This window comes from Haliotis cracherodii, unplaced genomic scaffold (genome assembly GCF_022045235.1).
Source record: "Haliotis cracherodii isolate W230 unplaced genomic scaffold, xgHalCrac1.p SCAF_13, whole genome shotgun sequence".
Lineage (NCBI taxonomy): Eukaryota > Metazoa > Mollusca > Gastropoda > Lepetellida > Haliotidae > Haliotis > Haliotis cracherodii.
This window is the reverse complement of record NW_027266268.1, coordinates 31681348-31701464: the sequence shown is the minus strand read 5'-3', so window position 1 is coordinate 31701464 and position 20117 is coordinate 31681348. Positions and strand designations below refer to the sequence as shown.

At 42.0% G+C, this 20117-nt stretch overlaps 1 protein-coding gene across 1 annotated transcript; it reads right to left on the bottom strand.

Annotated features, from left to right (window-relative positions):
- Nucleotides 1-4705: 4705 nt before the first annotated feature.
- Nucleotides 4706-15315, bottom strand: LOC139459840 (uncharacterized). The gene is made up of 7 exons (XM_071241547.1): nucleotides 15109-15315; nucleotides 13054-14117; nucleotides 12253-12387; nucleotides 11594-11751; nucleotides 10946-11063; nucleotides 10526-10844; nucleotides 4706-10401 (listed from the first exon to the last, which is right to left on the bottom strand). Exons 1-7 carry the CDS (start codon nucleotides 15287-15289, stop codon nucleotides 4952-4954), a joined length of 7425 nt encoding a protein of 2474 aa, XP_071097648.1. The 5' UTR covers nucleotides 15290-15315; the 3' UTR covers nucleotides 4706-4951.
- Between the last annotated feature and the right edge of the window lie 4802 nt (nucleotides 15316-20117).

The following is a 20117-nucleotide window of genomic DNA, read 5'->3' as shown; positions in this document are numbered from 1 at the left end:
TGAGATGACAGTGACATGCCGCCTGCACAGCGTAAAGGGTGTCCCTTCAATGTCCCGTTAGTCATAACGATAGAACATATTTGTTTCTAAAATGTAATTCCAAGTGCACAGTACTCTGTTTCTGTCGTCTCCTATTTTGAACAATATTACAAGGTTTGCCTGTCGTAGAATGTTTTCTATTTGTTTAAGACGAAATCTATTTATTGGTTGGAAATTGTCACATCCTGGTCGGGGCTGCAGTAGGTCTCAGGTAGTGTTGTGACAGGTCGTGTGGTGCAGCAGCTGTGATGTGTGATCACATTTATAGAAACGGTACGCATTATTCATCCATGGACTGAGATATACTATTCAAAAGAATTTAAGGACCACCCGATTCTTTCATATTAATATGGTTAATCTGTCAAGTACCACCTGATTCTATCATGTAACTATAGTTAATATGTCAAGCAATAACAGATTAATTATAGTACTATGAAACAATAGTAGTATATATGTGAACATAAAAATGTTCCTAAAACATGAGCCAGTATTCTGTATCAACGTCATACCGGCATACCAACCTGATGGTGCATGTTGTGACCAGGCATCAATTTCCACTCGCTGTTGTGGTGTGGTGTCTTCATAACGGTTGGTCACAGTATGTCATTAACACACTTAACACACATGACAAGCAGTATGCCCCTGATATAGGTATTTACATACACAGCAGCTTTACACACTACGTGTTTACATCAGTTTTGAAAATCCGAAAATCCGAAGTCCTTGATTGAAGCCTTGGAAAGAGAGGGAAGTTTTCTGGTGTCTGGTATAGGGGATTGATTCCCTTAGCTGAGAGTTTACATCAGTTTTGAAAATCCGAAAATCCGAAGTCCTTGATTGAAGCCTTGGAACGAGAGGGAAGTTTTCTGGTGTCTGGTATAGGGGATTGATTCCCTCAGCTGAGAGTACTTAATTCAGTTAGATCATTTAAAGAGACAGAGATGCACATCAATGTCATAAGGAATGAGATGCATGCATCATACGGGATATTATCTCGTGTTTCTCTGGACATTAATGACACTCTTTTATAGATATGTTTAATCATATTTGAAGACAAACAAAGTATTTGATTGAGTTCAACGCATTACAGGGAGTACTATACCCCAGCATGTATTCTCAACACACATTTGATACGTCACAGTATGTGCGTTTCGTTCTACAGAAGACACCAGTTGAACAACGAGCTGATCGAATATTCAAAACAGCAAATCATAAGGGGAGTTGCATTAAATTCCCATATGAAATAATAATTTTGTGAGAATTTCTGTATTATCATGGAAGACTTTACTTTCAGAAATTTAGTTATATATCGCATTTGTTCAGTATTACTATTCAAAATATTTTCATCGTTATTATGATGACATATGTGTACATTGGTGGACATGTACAGTTTTATTTGTCTGATTAGGAATATCGATCAGTATTTCAGATGCATTAATTCGATATATCACATATCAGTCACACAAAACAGAAAGAAACCTGTTTATATGAGCCTTCGTCAAGTAAAACAGAAGTCTCCTGTATCTAGACGAGATCTCATTTAGGAATGGGATTTGACTATGTCGGGCGCTGGGAATTTATCGGAAAAAAAATTGTCACAGAAAAATTCTTGAAAAAAAACACATTATGCTTCCGAATACTTAAAAAAAATAACTTTGTTTCAGGGTGTTTTTCAGGCTGATAGGTTTACTTTAAAGACATATTCTGCAGTCCTCTACATATACACTTAATTATATTTGGAGAACTTATACGGGGATTGTCAAAGGCACCGGTACATCAAGATGTTTCAGTGCCCATAATTCTTTTCTGTCAAAGTTCTTTCTCTTTTGGTTAAACGTAGATAACTATCTTTTACGTCTTGGAGTAGTTCAGTCTGCGGTTCTTGTTGTAACTCAGGTGGAGGTTTTTCGTGTGTCTCAGACGTAGATGGCTCTTTAGAAATGGAAAATAAGAGAGTTTGTTTGTCCAAGACCCAGGAAATTGTTGTCTGACAGTGATTATCTACTTTGCGTGTAGAAAGAGGACACCGTGGCAGAGTATTATTTTGCGGCAGGATTAGTTAGTGATAGATCTGCTACGACTTTCTTTGCTTTAGAAAAAGAGATGTTGTTTGTATGCTTGATTTTATTCATCTTTCTTTCTCTCTCAAACTTTGGACATAATTTGGTATGATTTGCACATTTCATATAATATGTGTAATCAGTGCTGTCATGCTTGTAACTACAACGAAAGCAAACTAGTGAGTTGGTACAGGGCATGACAACCGGTCCAAATTACTGACAACAGAGGGGATAAAAATATCCACTCCCAGGTTGAAATAGTGAGCAGCAAATGTAAAAAGGTAAGTATTGGTTTTACTGAGGTTGTCATTAAATTTCCTAGTGAAATGCCTTATTGTGGTAACTCGTTGAAGTTTAAGCTCAGTAACAATTTCCTCCTATGATATGCCAGACAGACATTTCGCATTGCCTGTGCATCAATTCAGTGATCTGTGTTCGGAGACAACAATCTCTGTATTTGCAACCTATTGTGCTGTCAGTAGATTAATAGGTCGTTGTCTATTAGCACATTACAGAGCAAGGAACAACTACAGAGACAAGTTACATTTTTAACATCACCACATATTCCTTCCATAGCTTTTGAAACAACAAAAGGGTTGATCTCAAGTGGCCAACCTTCAACAACCAGAAATCGTAGCCATGAATCTGGATTTTGTCCAGTAATGTCATCATCAGAGGATGAAATAGTATCTGTTTCTACATGCCTTCTTTTTTTTACAGTGAGAACGAGTGTATTGTGGTGTAGACATTTGAAAGAAAGGAGATTCGACACTTCTTCTCCGGACCCGCCATCGAGTGTCAACAAAGACGATATCGTAGTGGAAACCGACTACAAACATCAGGGCTGCATGGGTGTTAAAACTGAAGGCAAAAAACATGTGTAGCTAATTCTGCCAAACAGAATAAAAGTCAGACTGGTTCGAACCTAGACAGTTACCTGGAGACAAACCGAACCCGGGGTTCTGTAATGCCAAATTGGCCCATGAGCTACCGCCTTCTGACTCAAGTCAAACTTGTAATAGAGAGTGCTGCTTATTATCTTCACGATTGAAATAGTTTTGTATGGAATATTTCCAAAACACAAGCTTCCATGCTGAGGCATGGCATGACCAGCCGATTGAAAGAACGGGCCCATTCTACCACCTGTGTAGGCAAGCCATTTGCCAAATTTTGTTGCTGTCACTGAGCTGTGTTTCTAAGTCCAGGGTGTCATTAAACACGACTGAAGTAATAATGAAAATATAGTTATAGGTTCACAGGTTTATTGACCACCGGAGTATCAAGACTCACAATCATTACAAAGAGTACTTTACCAAAAGAGTAACTGGACTCCCAATAGTAAATAGGTATTTGACCTAAACTAGACAACCATGGGAAGATTGGCCTGGTTTCCCACTGATTACTATAGAAACGGAGTATGAAAAACCCCAGCTAATAAGTTAGCTCAATATCAAGCGAGTAAGTCAGTACTATATTAACACTGCCTTGCAATCACTTACGAACAAAACCTCAGTTTCGAATGACCACTCAGTAGAAAGACGACCCGTAAACGGTTTAACGAAGCCTGTAAGTAAAGACACATGACTTCAACAAGGGTTTTATACGTGTGCGCGGACGTCGTAGAGGCCAACATGTCCTGGTCAGCCGGGGAGTGCAATAGCACACTAGAGCTGAAGAAACTATTTCTTCACATTGCGAAAACACGAATAGCAAACTAACTTCTACACCTACATGGAAGATGTAAGTACCAAAATATAGCTTTGCACATAAGCTGTCCAAAGGTACCAGTAAATATTTACAACTAGATATGTAAAAAGGAGGTCGCAAAACTGACCATAAATACATAAGAAATATATGCAAGTACTAAATAATCCCGCTAATGCGTGAAAATCAGAGTTACTAAAACATGTTCAATACATGATTAAGGTAGCAAACATATATCAGATAGCATGCATGTATGCGATTATGCAGCTAGAGAATATCATATGTGGGTCACCTATTTTCTAGTGAAGAATGTAAAGACACTGGACAACGACGACCGCCAAATGGTGACGGAGGCTGGACAATTAAAGGCGAGGGAAGCGGTGCTGTCACTAGACCCTGACCGAACTTTGTTTCCTACCGGATGACAGTCGCCTCTTACTACCAGCAATGAGGTGCTTGGGACCCATTCTACCCCGGATACCCACGGCTATTTACCTATGTATTTATTCTAGGGACACAGCTCAAAGAGTTACATTTGATCTGAGCATTTTTTATGTCTCACAAGGCATAATTGAAATATATTGCATAAATTGCTTGGAAACAACACAATCATAATATTCCCACTGAACATGATGTCATATTCAATATTACAAATATCGCCTTGGACAACATAATTCTATGGTTCTGGCAAAGTCCTCAGTGACATGGGATCATTTATCATCTCAAACTGGTTCCCACAGTAGATATCGCTTGGGTAAGATCAAGCGATATCTACATTGCAGATTTCGCTGCAATAAAATTGCATCACGATGCTTTGCATTGTGACGTCATTGTTACCGTGACATCACAATCAAATGACATCACTCATGGCTCTGCTATTGAAGCAGTTAACAGTACTTTTTACATTTAAGACACTGCTTCGAAGCAAGCCTCGGAGTTTTTTCCAATTTATCAACTCGTGTTGATATATTTGATATAAAAAAACCACTATATCCACACTATATTTGACGTGAAACATATTTTTAAATATTTCTGATTAGCGAAACTATTCCATAAAACTCTTTTTACAATATGTATTGTGTGCTTTAAAGTTATTTTTTCCACATTGATCTTATCTATCTCAAATTGTGCTATGGATGTTTGTTGAGTCATATGTGACTTGCATCAGTTAAAATCCGTACAATGGCAACGTAATTGTGTGCCTCTCCTTTCTGTAAAGCAGTTTCGTTTTTATTATCTTTCTCATCCACCTTTGCATTGTTCTTCATCAAAACCCCAACAACCCTGTTACGTCCAGCCTCGGCTCCAAGATGTAAAGGGGTGCAGCCATCCTTACGTTTATCATTCACATTTGCCTTGTAATTTAATAACACCTGAACAATCTCGCTATGTCCCTCGTCGGCTGCTTCATGTAGAGGTGTTCCGCCTGCATTGCATCTCTCATCCACATGTGCCTTGTTCTTCAATAACACTTCCACAATCTCCATATGTCCATGGTGAGCTGCACAATGTAGAGTTGTGTGGCCATCGTTACGTTTCTGATCCACATTTGCATTGTTCTTCACTAACAAATCCACAATCTCCACATGTCCATGGCGAGCTGCATGATGTAGAGGCGTGCTGCCATTATTTTCTTTCTCATCCACCTTTGCATTGTTCTTTATCAAAACCCAAACAACCCTCTTACGTCCAGCCTTGGCTCCAAGATGTAAAGGGGTGCATCCATCCTTACGTTTATCATTCACATTTGCCTTGTAATTCAATAACACCTGAACAATCTCGCTATGTCCCTCGTCGGCTGCTTCATGTAGAGGTGTGGCACCTGTATCGCATCTCTCATCCACATTTGCATTGTTCTTTAATAACACATCTGCAACCCCTCCATATCCCAGAAAGGCTGCGATGTGTAGAGGCGTGCACCCATCATTCCGTTTCACATCCACATTTGCCTTCTTCTTCAATAACACCTGCACAACCTCCTTATGTCCCTGCAAGGTTGCAGCATGTAGAGGTGTGCTGCCATCATCACGTTTCTCATCCACATTTGCCTTCTTCTTCAATAACACCTCCACCACCTCCCTATGTCCCTGCAAGGTTGCAGCATGTAGAGGTGTGCTGCCATCTCGACGTTTCTCATTCACATTTGCCTTGTTCTGTAATAACACCTCCACCACCTCCCTATGTCCCTGCAAGGCTGCATCATGTAGAGGTGTGCTGCCATCTCGACGTTTCTCATTCACATTTGCCTTGTTCTGTAATAACACCTCCACCACCTCCCAATGTCCCTGCCAGACTGCATGATGTAGGGATGTGCAGCCATCATCACGTTTCTCATCCACATTTGCCTTGTTCTTCAATAACACCTCCACCACCTCCCGATGTCCCTGCAAGGCTGCATGATGTAGAGGTGTGCTGCCTTCCTTATCTTTCTCATCCACATTTGCCTTGTTCTGTAATAACTGCTCCACAACCTCCCAATGTCCCTTGTAGGCAGCATTATGCAGAGGTGTGCGGCCATCATCACGTTTCTCATCCACATTTGCCTTGTTCTGTAATAACTGCTCCACAACCTCCCGATGTCCCTGCAAGGCTGCATGATGTAGAGGTGTGCTGCCTTCCTTATCTTTCTCATCCACATTTGCCTTGTTCTGTAATAACTGCTCCACAACCTCCCGATGTCCCTTGTAGGCTGCAAGATGTAGAGGTGTGCTGCCATCATCACGTTTCTCATCCACATTTGCCTTCTTCTTCAATAACACCTCCACCACCTCTCGATGTCCCTGCAAGGCTGCATGATGTAGAGGTGTGCTGCCTTCCTTATCTTTCTCATCCACATTTGCCTTGTTCTGTAATAACTGCTCCACCACCTCCCGATGTCCCTGCAAGGCTGCATCATGTAGAGGTGTGCTGCCATCTCGACGTTTCTCATCCACATTTGCCTTGTTCTGTAATAACACCTCCACCACCTCCCGATGTCCCTGCCAGGTTGCATGATGTAGAGGTGTGCGGCCATCATCACGTTTGTCATCCACATTTGCCTTGTTCTGTAATAACACCTCCACAACCTCCCGATGTCCTTGCAAGGCTGCATGATGTAGAGGTGTGCGGCCTTCCTTATCTTTCTCATCTACATTTGCCTTGTTCTGTAATAACACCTCCACAACCTCCCCGTGTCCCTGGTAGGCTACAAGATGTAGAGGTGTGCTGCCATCATCACGTTTCTCATCCACATTTGCCTTGTTCTGTAATAACTGCTCCACCACCTCCCGATGTCCCTGCAAGGCTGCATGATGTAGAGGTGTGCTGCCTTCCTTATCTTTCTCATCCACATTTGCCTTGTTCTGTAATAACTGCTCCACAACCTCCCTATGTCCCCGGTAGGCTGCATGATGTAGAGGTGTGCGGCCTTCCTTATCTTTCTCATCCACATTTGCCTTGTTCTGTAATAACTGCTCCACCACCTCCCAATGTCCCGTGTTGGCTGCAAGATGTAGAGGTGTGCTGCCATCATCACGTTTCTCATCCACATTTGCCTTGTTCTGTAATAACTGCTCCACCACCTCCCGATGTCCCTGCAAGGCTGCATGATGTAGAGGTGTGCTGCCTTCCTTATCTTTCTCATCCACATTTGCCTTGTTCTGTAATAACACCTCCACAACCTCCCGATGTCCCTTGTAGGCTGCAAGATGTAGAGGTGTGCGGCCTTCATTATCTTTCTCATCCACATTTGCCTTGTTCTGTAATAACACCTCCACAACCTCCCTGTGTCCTTGCCAGGCTGCATCATGTAGAGGTGTGCGGCCTTCATTATCTTTCTCATCCACATTTGCCTTGTTCTGTAATAACACCTCCACAACCTCCCTATGTCCCTGGTAGGATGCACGATGTAGAGGTGTGCGGCCTTCATTATTTTTCTCATCCACATTTGCCTTGTTCTGTAATAACACCTCCACAATCTCCCTGTGTCCTTGCCAGGCTGCATCATGTAGAGGTGTGCGGCCATCATCACGTTTGTCATCCACATTTGCCTTGTTCTGTAATAACACCTCCACAACCTCCCGATGTCCCTGGTAGGATGCACGATGTAGAGGTGTGCGGCCTTCATTATTTTTCTCATCCACATTTGCCTTGTTCTGTAATAACACCTCCACAATCTCCCTGTGTCCTTGCCAGGCTGCATCATGTAGAGGTGTGCGGCCTTCATTATCTTTCTCATCCACATTTGCCTTGTTCTGTAATAACACCTCCACAATCTCCCTGTGTCCTTGCCAGGCTGCATCATGTAGAGGTGTGCGGCCTTCATTATCTTTCTCATCCACATTTGCCTTGTTCTGTAATAACACCTCCACAACCTCCCTGTGTCCTTGCCAGGCTGCATCATGTAGAGGTGTGCTGCCTTCATTATCTTTCTCATCCACATTTGCCTTGTTCTGTAATAACACCTCCACAATCTCCCTGTGTCCTTGCCAGGCTGCATCATGTAGAGGTGTGCGGCCATCATCACGTTTGTCATCCACATTTGCCTTGTTCTGTAATAACACCTCCACAACCTCCCGATGTCCCTGGTAGGATGCACGATGTAGAGGTGTGCGGCCTTCATTATTTTTCTCATCCACATTTGCCTTGTTCTGTAATAACACCTCCACAATCTCCCTGTGTCCTTGCCAGGCTGCATCATGTAGACGTGTGCGGCCTTCATTATCTTTCTCATCCACATTTGCCTTGTTCTGTAATAACACCTCCACAACCTCCCTGTGTCCTTGCCAGGCTGCATCATGTAGAGGTGTGCGGCCTTCATTATCTTTCTCATCCACATTTGCCTTGTTCTGTAATAACACCTCCACAACCTCCCTATGTCCCTGGTAGGATGCACGATGTAGAGGTGTGCGGCCTTCATTATTTTTCTCATCCACATTTGCCTTGTTCTGTAATAACACCTCCACAATCTCCCTGTGTCCTTGCCAGGCTGCATCATGTAGAGGTGTGCGGCCATCATCACGTTTGTCATCCACATTTGCCTTGTTCTGTAATAACACCTCCACAACCTCCCGATGTCCCTGGTAGGATGCACGATGTAGAGGTGTGCGGCCTTCATTATTTTTCTCATCCACATTTGCCTTGTTCTGTAATAACACCTCCACAATCTCCCTGTGTCCTTGCCAGGCTGCATCATGTAGAGGTGTGCGGCCTTCATTATCTTTCTTATCCACATTTGCCTTGTTCTGTAATAACACCTCCACAATCTCCCTGTGTCCTTGCCAGGCTGCATCATGTAGAGGTGTGCCGCCATTATTGTCTGTCACATGACTTATTCCCTTGTTCTGTAATAATATTTTAACAACTTCTGTATTCCCATATGTACATGCCAAATGAAGTCCAGTTTCACCCTTCTTGTTTGGCTTACCAATGTCCACTACTTCCTGTAACAGGTAGCTTACAATGCTAACATTTCCAACTGCACATGAGTAATGGAAAGGTGTTGATCCTTCAGGACCTATGATATTGATGCTACGTTGACCCTTCTTTATAACTATATCCATGATATCTTTGCCCTTTTGACACATGGCTGCATAATGTACATATGTATTCTTTCTTGAACTGTTCTTGTTCTTGCTCGTCTTCATCAAATGTGACAATCTGGAAGCCACTGTAGACAACCCACCCATGCAGGCAATGTCCAAAAGTGAACATTTACCAAACTTTACTCTCAGATCATCTACAACTGCCAACTGCAGTTTGATGATAAGAGGTCTTGGGAGTTCAGGTAGCGTCATACACAACGTATCCAACTTCCAGTTATTTTTGGAACACAAGTTATCGAAGTTGGCCAAACTACTCCCAAAGCAACTTCCAAACAAAGCTTCCTGTCTGTTCTTTACCTTAAACTGAACACTGTTCAATGCTTTCTTCAGCAAATTCGAGTTGTCTGTGATGCTCGCCCAAAACAGAAAGGAATATCCATATATAATGTCATTTTTTGACAATACTTTCAACAGTTCAGATCTGTCCTTGTTCAGATTATGCAAGAGATTCTCCCAAACCATATTAACAAATGTCTCTTCCTGGAATAGAGAATGCATGCACACAAAGGCAAACTTTCTGCCATGTACAGCTGTAGCAAACTGCTTCGCTACAATATGCAGATCATCATGTTTCAATTCGATTTTAAAAGGCACATCTAATTGTTCCTCTTCGGTTGGAACACCGCTAAATGTCACATAACGAAATATGAACTCGAGATCCATCCTTTCAACCAACTGTCTCACATCACTGAGCAGTATTTCTCTTAGCTTTATTGCTACTTCATGATTTCTTATTCTATATGAGCCTGCTTCATGATGAAGACAGCATCCCGCCAATTGGGATAAAATATGTTTCATCATATTTTCAGTGTATTCTTCTTCATTGATGTCAAAAACCTTGAGTGCCCAAACAATATATTTTTTGTAGGTTTCTCTTTCCACGCGAGTCCCTGTGTCAGACCCTGCCCATAGCATCCTCTCCTCCAGGTTATTCTCCGCCAAAGCAACCACTAACAAGCACGCCATCTTCTCCTTATGCAACAGGTGCTGATCCAAACATGGATAGTCCTCTGTATCTGTGATAATAAATAACGTTTGTAAGAAAGCAGTGTACAACATTGCACATGTAGATCTAAAATATAATACCTTGCGTAACGCCTTACAATTACGTAACATAGTAATGATCTCCAGAATGCATACTTTCATCACTGGCGACAGCACAGTCGGTTCCTTCATGTGTTTCATGTCCATCCTCTTCATGAATAGTTGGACCTCCTTGTTCTGTTGTCATTGTACAGCTATTTTCCAGTACATCTCTTGTCTCCAGCTTTACAGTTTGAATTTCGTTTGGGACATTACCCTGTCCATCAACTGCCATCATGTGATTTCCTCCACCCTGTATATCTCCCTTGTCCTTGGCATACTGTAGTATCCTCTGAAGCACATACAGCCTGTATTTCTCAACGTGACAGTTCCTCATGATGCCTGGAGACTTCTCCGACAAAATTGCATCAGCAGCCTGAGAATATGAAGGTTAGAAATGAAAAGGTATCTTTCATACGTGGTTATTGAGACACATGTTGCCTTTCATATCAAAAACATAGCTTCAAACCAACCTACCATCAGAACGAATATCCCACAGCTGTGTCCATCAGACTGTTCTATCACTGGGTACTGTTTCTTCATCCATGACTTGCTCCCTTCCTTAGACGTAGATTTCAAGTCGTTTACAAAGAGCCTAAGGAATACATGTACATTACTCGATGGCGAAAACGTCTACAACTCATGTGGACTGGTGTTAAAGTAAAGGTAGAGCAGAAGGTAAATACAGAAGTGCCTTTAATATCTGCTTAAAGTTTTATGGCATTTCTGATGTTCTCTCCTGCTTTGTCCATCATTAGGTTTAATGTTAGCAAATACAGATGTTATCGTTTAAATGAGTAAGTGACATAACAATATTTATGGCGTTTAAATCATTCACACAGTGTACCCATTTGGGGAACTCAGTAACCCTGTGAACAAGTTGTTCTATATCTTCTACCCAAAAGTTAAAGCTACAAATGTGAGTGTATCGAGAATTTTTAGATGGGTCTTATTTACATTCATGTTTGATTTTGACAAATCAACATTTCAAATTGGATAGTTTGGTTTTAAAGGATTTGCGTTATGACCAAATAGAAATACATTCTTGATATTGAAATATAATCATGTATATTTATAATGTGCAGCCACGCGCCCTGGGTTTTTTATCTACTTCTGTCCACCTACCTCCAGTGCTGTACAACTGTGTCCTCCACATCTAAGGCGGGTTTAGAATTGACCACGCCCACTGTACCATCCTTGACATTAGCCACCAGTAGCACCCAATGTTGATTACGCGGCATGTTCACTGGCATTAAGATCCACGTGTAGTTTGTCAAATTTTCCTGAAAGTTCACAACAATTGCCTTTCCGGTGTATGATCAATATATTCAGAAACACGTGCTTCATATAAGATGGATATGGCGTAGTAACAGAGATATAAGTGAATTGGTATCATTAACTTGGTACTTAGAACTTCTAAAGAACTCTCTCTGACAACCAGATTTTCACTTCGTACAATAATATGTAGCAAGATGAATATGTTCATGTGTAATATCTGTTTTTGTAACTGCATATTGAACACGAATAGCATTATGATCAATGGGCTTTGACTCAATTGAAACACATTGCAGCATATGGTTGCTTCATGTGCACAATTGCAAGTGACAACTACCAGCATACTGAATACGCAATCATGGCATAGACGAATCATATGTCATCACAAGAAATATACAATTACTACAAGTATCTTTCGAGTCTTGCCCTTGTTTGTGGTGGGGTGGACATGCAATTGGACACTCGTAATGACAGAATCATAAGAAATATATAAATCTCACGTCACTCACATCTTTCCCCCTTATCCTGTCTGTGTACTGTCCTGCCTCCCACAGTATCATTGTCTCTGCAGGCAGCACCAGGCAGTGGAAGCTGACACGGGAACACCACTCTCTCTCCAGGAGATGCAGGTATGTGTCCAATATCTGGACAGGTAAGAGTTCATTTATTAGAATGTTTATTATACTGTTTAATCCCCCAATGCTTTCGCTTCAAAGGGAACGCTTGTAATTTCAAATCAAAGCAGGATCCGCTGCACATCATATATCCATCATGAAGAGAATATCTCAGCTGTTAGCAATGACTGACAATTGAACTGATGATGTACTAGATTTTGTGCACAATGCCCATTGCAGGTGAGTAGTGTTATCATTGCAGAATCGAGATGCATGGCAATGAGTTGATAATTAGCACTGTTATATGAATCGATAGTTAACAAAAGTTGCTGTATTAATCTTAAGATGGGGGCTCAGTGGTCCAAGGCGCCGCATTTCGCTTTGCAGATTCGCCATGGGAATCAACAAAGTGGTTAACGTCTAAGATAGGCATTACTTTGGACTTTCTTCATAATTTAATCCAACTCAGCATGACACTACTGTTCAAAGAGGCGTTTAACCAAACTCAAGCTCTAGCTCGCCTACCTCAAGGCACTATCAATGAGTATTAGGTGACTGAACCACTAACCACCCTCACGCCCCCAGTTAATATCTAATACTGACATCATTTGATGAAATCGAAGGCCTCCCATGCTCTATGAAATGATTTTCTTGGATGATTAACTAGGTATGTAGTTTGTGTGATGGACTACTTACTTCATCTGTCAGCCACTCTTTGGTTTCCAGGCGAGACAGAACATCTCCTCTGATGGTGTAGCAGCCAACTGTGTATGTACAGTCACGTGACAGGGGGACGTCCTCTTGAACATACTGCAGGTGTGAAGGAGGATCCTCCAGTGTTTTCACAAAGTCGTGAACTTCAGTTCTGGTATGGCATGCTCCAACAAGTACTGCTGCGATGAGGTTAATGTAAACTGACCGGTCTTGGTTCAAGCTCAGAACGTCAGTATTTACAGAACATTTAACCCAGTTCCTTGCTTTAATTGCATCTAGATTCCAGTTCTTGTCGACCTCTTCAATGAGTGACAAGCATGCGTTGCCTTTGTTGGTACAGTCCTTGCTCCAGAACCTAGATAATGCTAGGACTTGTTGCACGACCCTTATCACATCACGATTCCTTTCTACTTCTTCTAGAAATGTGTACAGATGAGCATAGTGTGTGTTAGTGACATTGGTTACAACTGTGTTGTCATTGTCAACTAGAGACTGCAAACGAGGTTTCTTGACAGGGGAGCCTGACGTTGTACCCAAATATTCAATGTCATCATCACTTCTATGATCTCCCGTCCTGCAGCGTTTCTGATTTGTGTCATGATCATTCTTTGTCTCTGACACCTTTGCTTCATTCAATGTTACACCTAGAATAGTGTTTGATTTACCGTTGTCTTCCAATTCTGTCGGTGATGAATGATCTTCAGGGTCCAGGTTGGAGTTAGTGTTCTCCGTGACCCCCGACTGCACAGATCCACCAGTTGATTCTACTTTCCTACATTTACTGTCACCTGAAGAATTAACTGTCTGTTGACCACGCTTCTTGCGTTGAGGAGCAGGCTGTGCTTGTGTGTGGTCCCCTATATACTGCACTAGAACGTGTTTCAGAGGCTGGTTGTACAGATACGATGCTTCTTTGACAAAGGCCCTTGTTGTTGTCTTGTCCTCGGTGTAAGCCTTGTGGTACTGCTTCACTATGACTGGACTCGAGCCAGGCTGCTTCCGGGTTCCATCACTTCGGAAGTGATATTTGTCATCCTTCCACATATCTGGAAATAGAGTGTAACATCATAACATGGCAAGCATTGTTGTAATCCTGATGATGAACCGTCCGTCGGGAAGTTTTGAATGTTAGTGTGTCACGTGTGACATAGGTATTAATAAATAAAACGGTGAAAAAGTCAATAGTGTAACGTTACTCTAGAATCAGCCAACCTAAATACAAAGTCAACTTAGTTTGTCAAAGGCCAACGAACACAAAACACGTATAGAACTGTTAGGTCATGCATAAATATGTAGTATTAGAGAATGTTATGATAAATATCATATCCTTGGGCATTTGCTTCCACATTCCTGTTCCCCCCACTTTTTACTTTCCCGAGATGCACGACAGTCACTCGTCAACAACATTAGCGCACATAAAATCTTTTATCACAGGACTGTTCAAGGGCGTTGATACAGGCGCAGGGTGATCCCGACGTCATGCAGACTATGACTGAAAACGTACATAAGTGTGTGTGTGTGTGTGTGTGTGTGTGTGTGTGTGTGTGTGTGTGTGTGTGTGTGTGTGTGTGTGTGTGTGTGTGTGTGTGTGTGTGTGTGTGTGTGTGTGTGTGTGTGTGTGTGTGTGTGTGTGTGTGTGTGTGTGTGTGTGTGTGTGTGTGTGTGTGTGTGTGTGTGTGTGTGTGTGTGTGTGTGTTTTAGGACATTGGTCAACTGTGTTTAACAAACCCTTTGATTTCAAAGAGTACACAAACTAATAACAGCTTTCCATAGACTACAGAGGTTATGGAAGAGAATATATGGATGTCAACTTCTTTAGTATGAGGAACACAACGTTTCGGAGTATATGAGGTGAGTAATCAGGAGTAAACATACACTCCGAAACGTTGTGTTCCTCATAAGAAAGAAGTTGACATCCATATATTCTCCTCTTTATGTGAATCACTTCTAAATGCCTTTCAAAGACCTAGTACAGAGGTTGTCTCTATGTATCAATCCCTGCCATGTTAACATTAGGCCTGAACAAAACTGCCTCACCTTCTCTCATTCCCGAGGTTATCTTATAGAGGTACACCTCCCCTCCCTGGGGTGTGGCGGGGGCAGTCTGGATGGTCTTGCTCTCATCTGGTCTCCTCAGAATGTTAACAATCTCCTCCACTTTAAGGGCTGACGTTCTCCCTGTGAGGTAAGGCTCGGGTGGTTTCGGATTAGACGCCATTTTGTAAAATTATTAATCGGCCCATGAGTCACACAAGCGTGATACAACATAGGTAGCAAGGCTCGTTCACTTGAATCTGAATTTGGCAAATGTTATATGACCTATTCACAGATTGCGGAACCACACCCAAGCGTTCATTATGTACCTTGTATTTGTGTTTGTGAAAGTGTTGATCTTGTTATGACGACTCATTGGCGGAATAAACGCCTCTCCTAGTACCGCTTGGGACGTTCTGTTATGGATTTGTAGTTCTTTGTGTGTGGTTTGTAAGGTGGTGGAAAGATAAAGCCGGAGAGCGGAAGATCGATGGTTCGAACTCCGGCCGCGTCATACCAAACGACGTTAAAAGATTGTACTTGTTATTACCCTACGTCCTGTACAGTGTCTATCAATATTTCAAGATGCCTATGTAAAAAGGGTCAGTCTTCGTGATCAGGTGGATTAGCTTAATATACATATTTTATTATGATTAACATATCAAATCATGTCTTGGTCAGAAAAAGACAAGTATGAATTGACAATCTTGTCTAGTAGCATGAGTCAAGGAGGTGTTACTCAGAGTTGCGTCCCTTGAGCGCGCCAGAAACCTATGATTGTGAGTTCGAATCCCTATTCGCCCCAATGATGTGTCTAGGTTTGTCAGCACCATACCCGTGCTCGTGGGTTTCACCGAAGTGGTAAACGTCCTCCCACATTAAGCTGACACGCCGCGATAGAACTGGAATACTGTTAAAAGCGGCTTTAAACCCAACTCACTCGCTATTGCCTGGTTGAACTATGCTCAATGACAGAATGAAGTACACGTCACAGCTGATGGGTACTTTACAATCTTTACAATAGTTTGTACCCCTAGTTGCACAGGTTATTGAAGACTATACTTTATAATATGTCTCACTCCACTAAAGTATCCAGGCAGTGACATTGTTCCAGTGTTGAGATTTGGTTGGTCTGCGGCTGCTACGTTGAAAAATATCGTATCATTGAATCAACGTTGGCCTTACCATATTGAAATTGTTTCAATCTGACTTTCAAAAAAGAAAAGTAAATCTTTCACAGAATTTCAGCGGTTGGTAACGACATATATATTTTTGTTGGTGATTGGAATCACTATATTAACAGATTCAAGACTCTGCGTTTCATACCAAACGATAATGATTTACACATTGCCTTCATATCTTAAATATATGATTTAACGATGCTGTTCTTAACAATGGGAATTAATACTGACTTATCTATGTTACTGAAACTGTCAGGACATCTCGCATTTAACCTGCACATTCCCAGCGCCTATTTGGGCATTGCCACCTTAGAACAGCCGAGCAATGAAAAAACAGATATGTGCACTGTGTGAGCTCGCTATTCTCTTTTCAAACAAAGCCGTGTGACGTGGGTGAAAAAAACTAGCATCAGATCTATAGTTCGGCAAGATACAAATGAATGACATATTGGTGAGAATGAAAACTTACACGAGGGAGAAATTATTCCCATTTCGAGTAAGACCAGTGAAAGACCAATGAAAGTTAACCAAAGTCACATGAGATGTAACTGAACTTACAAGGAAAGCAGATGTTGATGGGATGTTGTATGTAGACTGGATATTTTTTTCACTTACAGCTGCAAAATGAGATTTTTGTTTATTTAAAAGAGTCTTATATTTTTGGTGGGAAAACACCTTGCAGCATTTATAATTAATTATTTTTTTTGTCAGGCAACAACTGAAGCATAATTATGTTTTTCGATCATCGATAGAATGGTCGGTATCTTAGCTGGACTGAACACTTTACAAAATCAAGTCACCCACAAGTACTGGACAATCTGTGGAAATATGAGTTTCTATTAAGGGGAGGACTAGGAAAGTTGAATAAAGTCAAGTCAGTTACCAGATGATTGTGCTTCCAAATTCCTAAAGGCAAGAAATGTGCCATATCCGCCCCAAGAGGAAGTTGAAGCTGAGCCAGATAGATTTGTACAGCCCGGTATCATATCCAAGGTTGATTTCAATAATGGGACGCCCCCTTTGTTCCCATCGTTAAAAAAATGGCCAGATCAGAATATGGGGAGACTTTAAGATCTCTGTGAACCCAGTGCTGCAAGAGGTGATGCATCCAATGCCAAAGGTAGATAGATGTCTTTGCAAAATTATCAGGAGGACTTTAGTTCACTAAGCTAGACCAGAGATAGGCTTACAAATGGAAATCTAGGGTGAACCAAAGTCCATCTCACCATAGACATTTCAAAAGGACTTGACATGAAGAACAGGTTGCCTATTGGCATCAAGACAGTCCCTGCTATCTGGCATAGAACTATTGAGCAAGTGTTGAAGGGCACTCCAGGTACAGAAGTCATATTAGAAATCATCATCATCAGTGGCAGAACGGAGGATGAGAAACTGTCACGTCTTGCAGACAGTCACTTGGAAGCCAAATTGAATGTTCAGTACTGTGGCCATGTGATAGACAATGAGGGACTCAACAAAATGCCAGAAATGCCAGAAGCCATCACAAAAAAACATACCTTGCGCTGTTACCTAGGATTAGTAAATTACTACCATCGTTTTCACCTACCTTGCCTTAGTACTCAGACCATTGTATGAACTGCTAGATAAAGATAGGGATTGGCAGTGGTCGACTGCTTGTAAAGCTGTGCTTCGGAAGTCAAAGGAACTTGTAACTTATGATATGGTGTTAAGCCACTATGACCAAACCCTGCCCTATAGACGCTTCGCCCTACGGAACAGGGGCCGTCCTATAACATGTGATGCCAGAAACCAATTGCCTTTGCTTCACTGGTGCTAGGTAAGTCTGAACGAAATTAGCCACAGTTGGACACGGGGCACTGGGACTAGTATGGGTATGTAAAGAAATTTCACCAGTATGTATATTGACGGAAATTCACTATTTTGACTCCGTGGTCTTGTGGTAGAGCGTCCGCCAGGAGAGCGGAAGATCCGGGGTTCAATCCCCGGCCGCGTCATACCAAAAGACGTTAAAAGATGGTACTTGTTGTTACCCTGTCTGGCGCTCGACATTAAGGGGCCAAAACAAGGACTGGTCGGCTCGGAGTCAGTATACTGTGTCTGAGTGGGGTATTCATGTTAAACTGCGGCATGGTATCTCAGTGAGCTATCACTATAAATCGGCATCAGTCCGGACTAGTACAAGCAGCCACACACACACACGTGCATGCACGTCGCTATATAAGTGCAATAATCTTGGACGCGACGTTAAACCCAATTTCACCTCACCTCACCTCACTATTTTGACAGAACGTCGACCAATGATGCAATAATGAGCCACAGAAAGGCATACCGTCTATCGCAGATCAAAGAATACAGTGTTATGCATACAATTGAATGCATATGTACTATTAAGCATAACAATGCGAATGGATTGTCATTGCTGCCACTTGGAAGTGATGTGAAAATTGATCACAATACAACTGGAGAGTTGTATGCAATGGATTTGTGTCACATTAGACAGTTTGAGTCATTGTCCATCAAGATGTGGCCAAAGCAACTTGTCGAGAACCCTTTCGCGCATATGTTTATGAACACACAATGTCTGGATGTCCGGCAAATGTCCGGCAAGATGTAATTGCCAGAAAAAGATGAATGACAGGGTAAAGAAACTTTCCAGATTCCCGTTGGCTTACAGAATAGGGCACATGTAATAACAAATCAGACACCAGCATCTTTTATGATGGGGCAAATCCTTAGAACTCGACTTGACTTACTGAAGCCTAATATCAGGCTAATTGTTGTGACATAGCAGCTTAAACAACAGTCGGGACAACTCGAGACAAGACAGTCAGAAGTCGGTCAACCTGTAGCAGTGCGAGCGTATTCGCGACAGCAAGTGGACACATGTCGTAGTCAGTGATCGCAAGGGACCCCATACGTATCAATCTGTGAGACGTCGCATTGATCAAATACATAGTTCAGGGGTGACTTTGGACAAGGTTCAGCCAGACCTTTGGATCTAAACACAGTACAACAACCAGACACAGGTTGTGTGTCAACCCGGAGAAGTAACGTCACGGGAAGGTCTGACATGGTGCCATCGGTTAGGCAGTCCACGAGAATTCGCGAGTGTCCTGAGAGACTTGATTTGTGATTTAACAGTGCATTTTTATTCAGAGAATTTCGTTAAGTGACAGTTAATCATGTTATTGATCAAGCAGATCAGATACACTATTTGAGTTAAGTTTCTTTTGCGTTAAGCTTGACTTGGCAAGGACTGATATATTAATTACTCCACAAAGGAATTCCACAGAGGAATTGACATTATGCATGATATATGCGTATTGTAGCAGCAGTCATAATGCGGAGTAATGACTGCAACTTTTGTACAACCCTGCCACATGCGCATGCTGAGTAAACGGGCCCTTCCACAGAGATCTAACAATGGCGTGTTTGTCATCTGCTTGAGCCTTGTTAGAACACTAAACAGACCAATAGTGACATTTGACGCTCTCAAAATACAGCGTTTCACCCAAATTGAACCAAGTAGAGAAAGGTTCACCAATGTGGAGAAATTGGCATGCCCCTGAAACGATATGAACCCTGGACCTCAGTCAGCGCCCTTTGGTATCTAAGAAGGTACGACTTGGATTAGGAGTGGAGGTTTGGAATCCATTTGATGGACATGTTTAAATGGCGAGCAGCTCAGAATATGGTGGTGTGAGGTGAGCTGGGTTTTAACGTTACGCTCAATATTTTGCACTTACAAAGCGACGTGTGTCAGGGTGTTCGTCCATGTGTGTGTCTGTTTGCCATGCCCAGCAACAGGCAGGTACACAACAAGTACCATCTCTTAACGTCCTTTGGTAT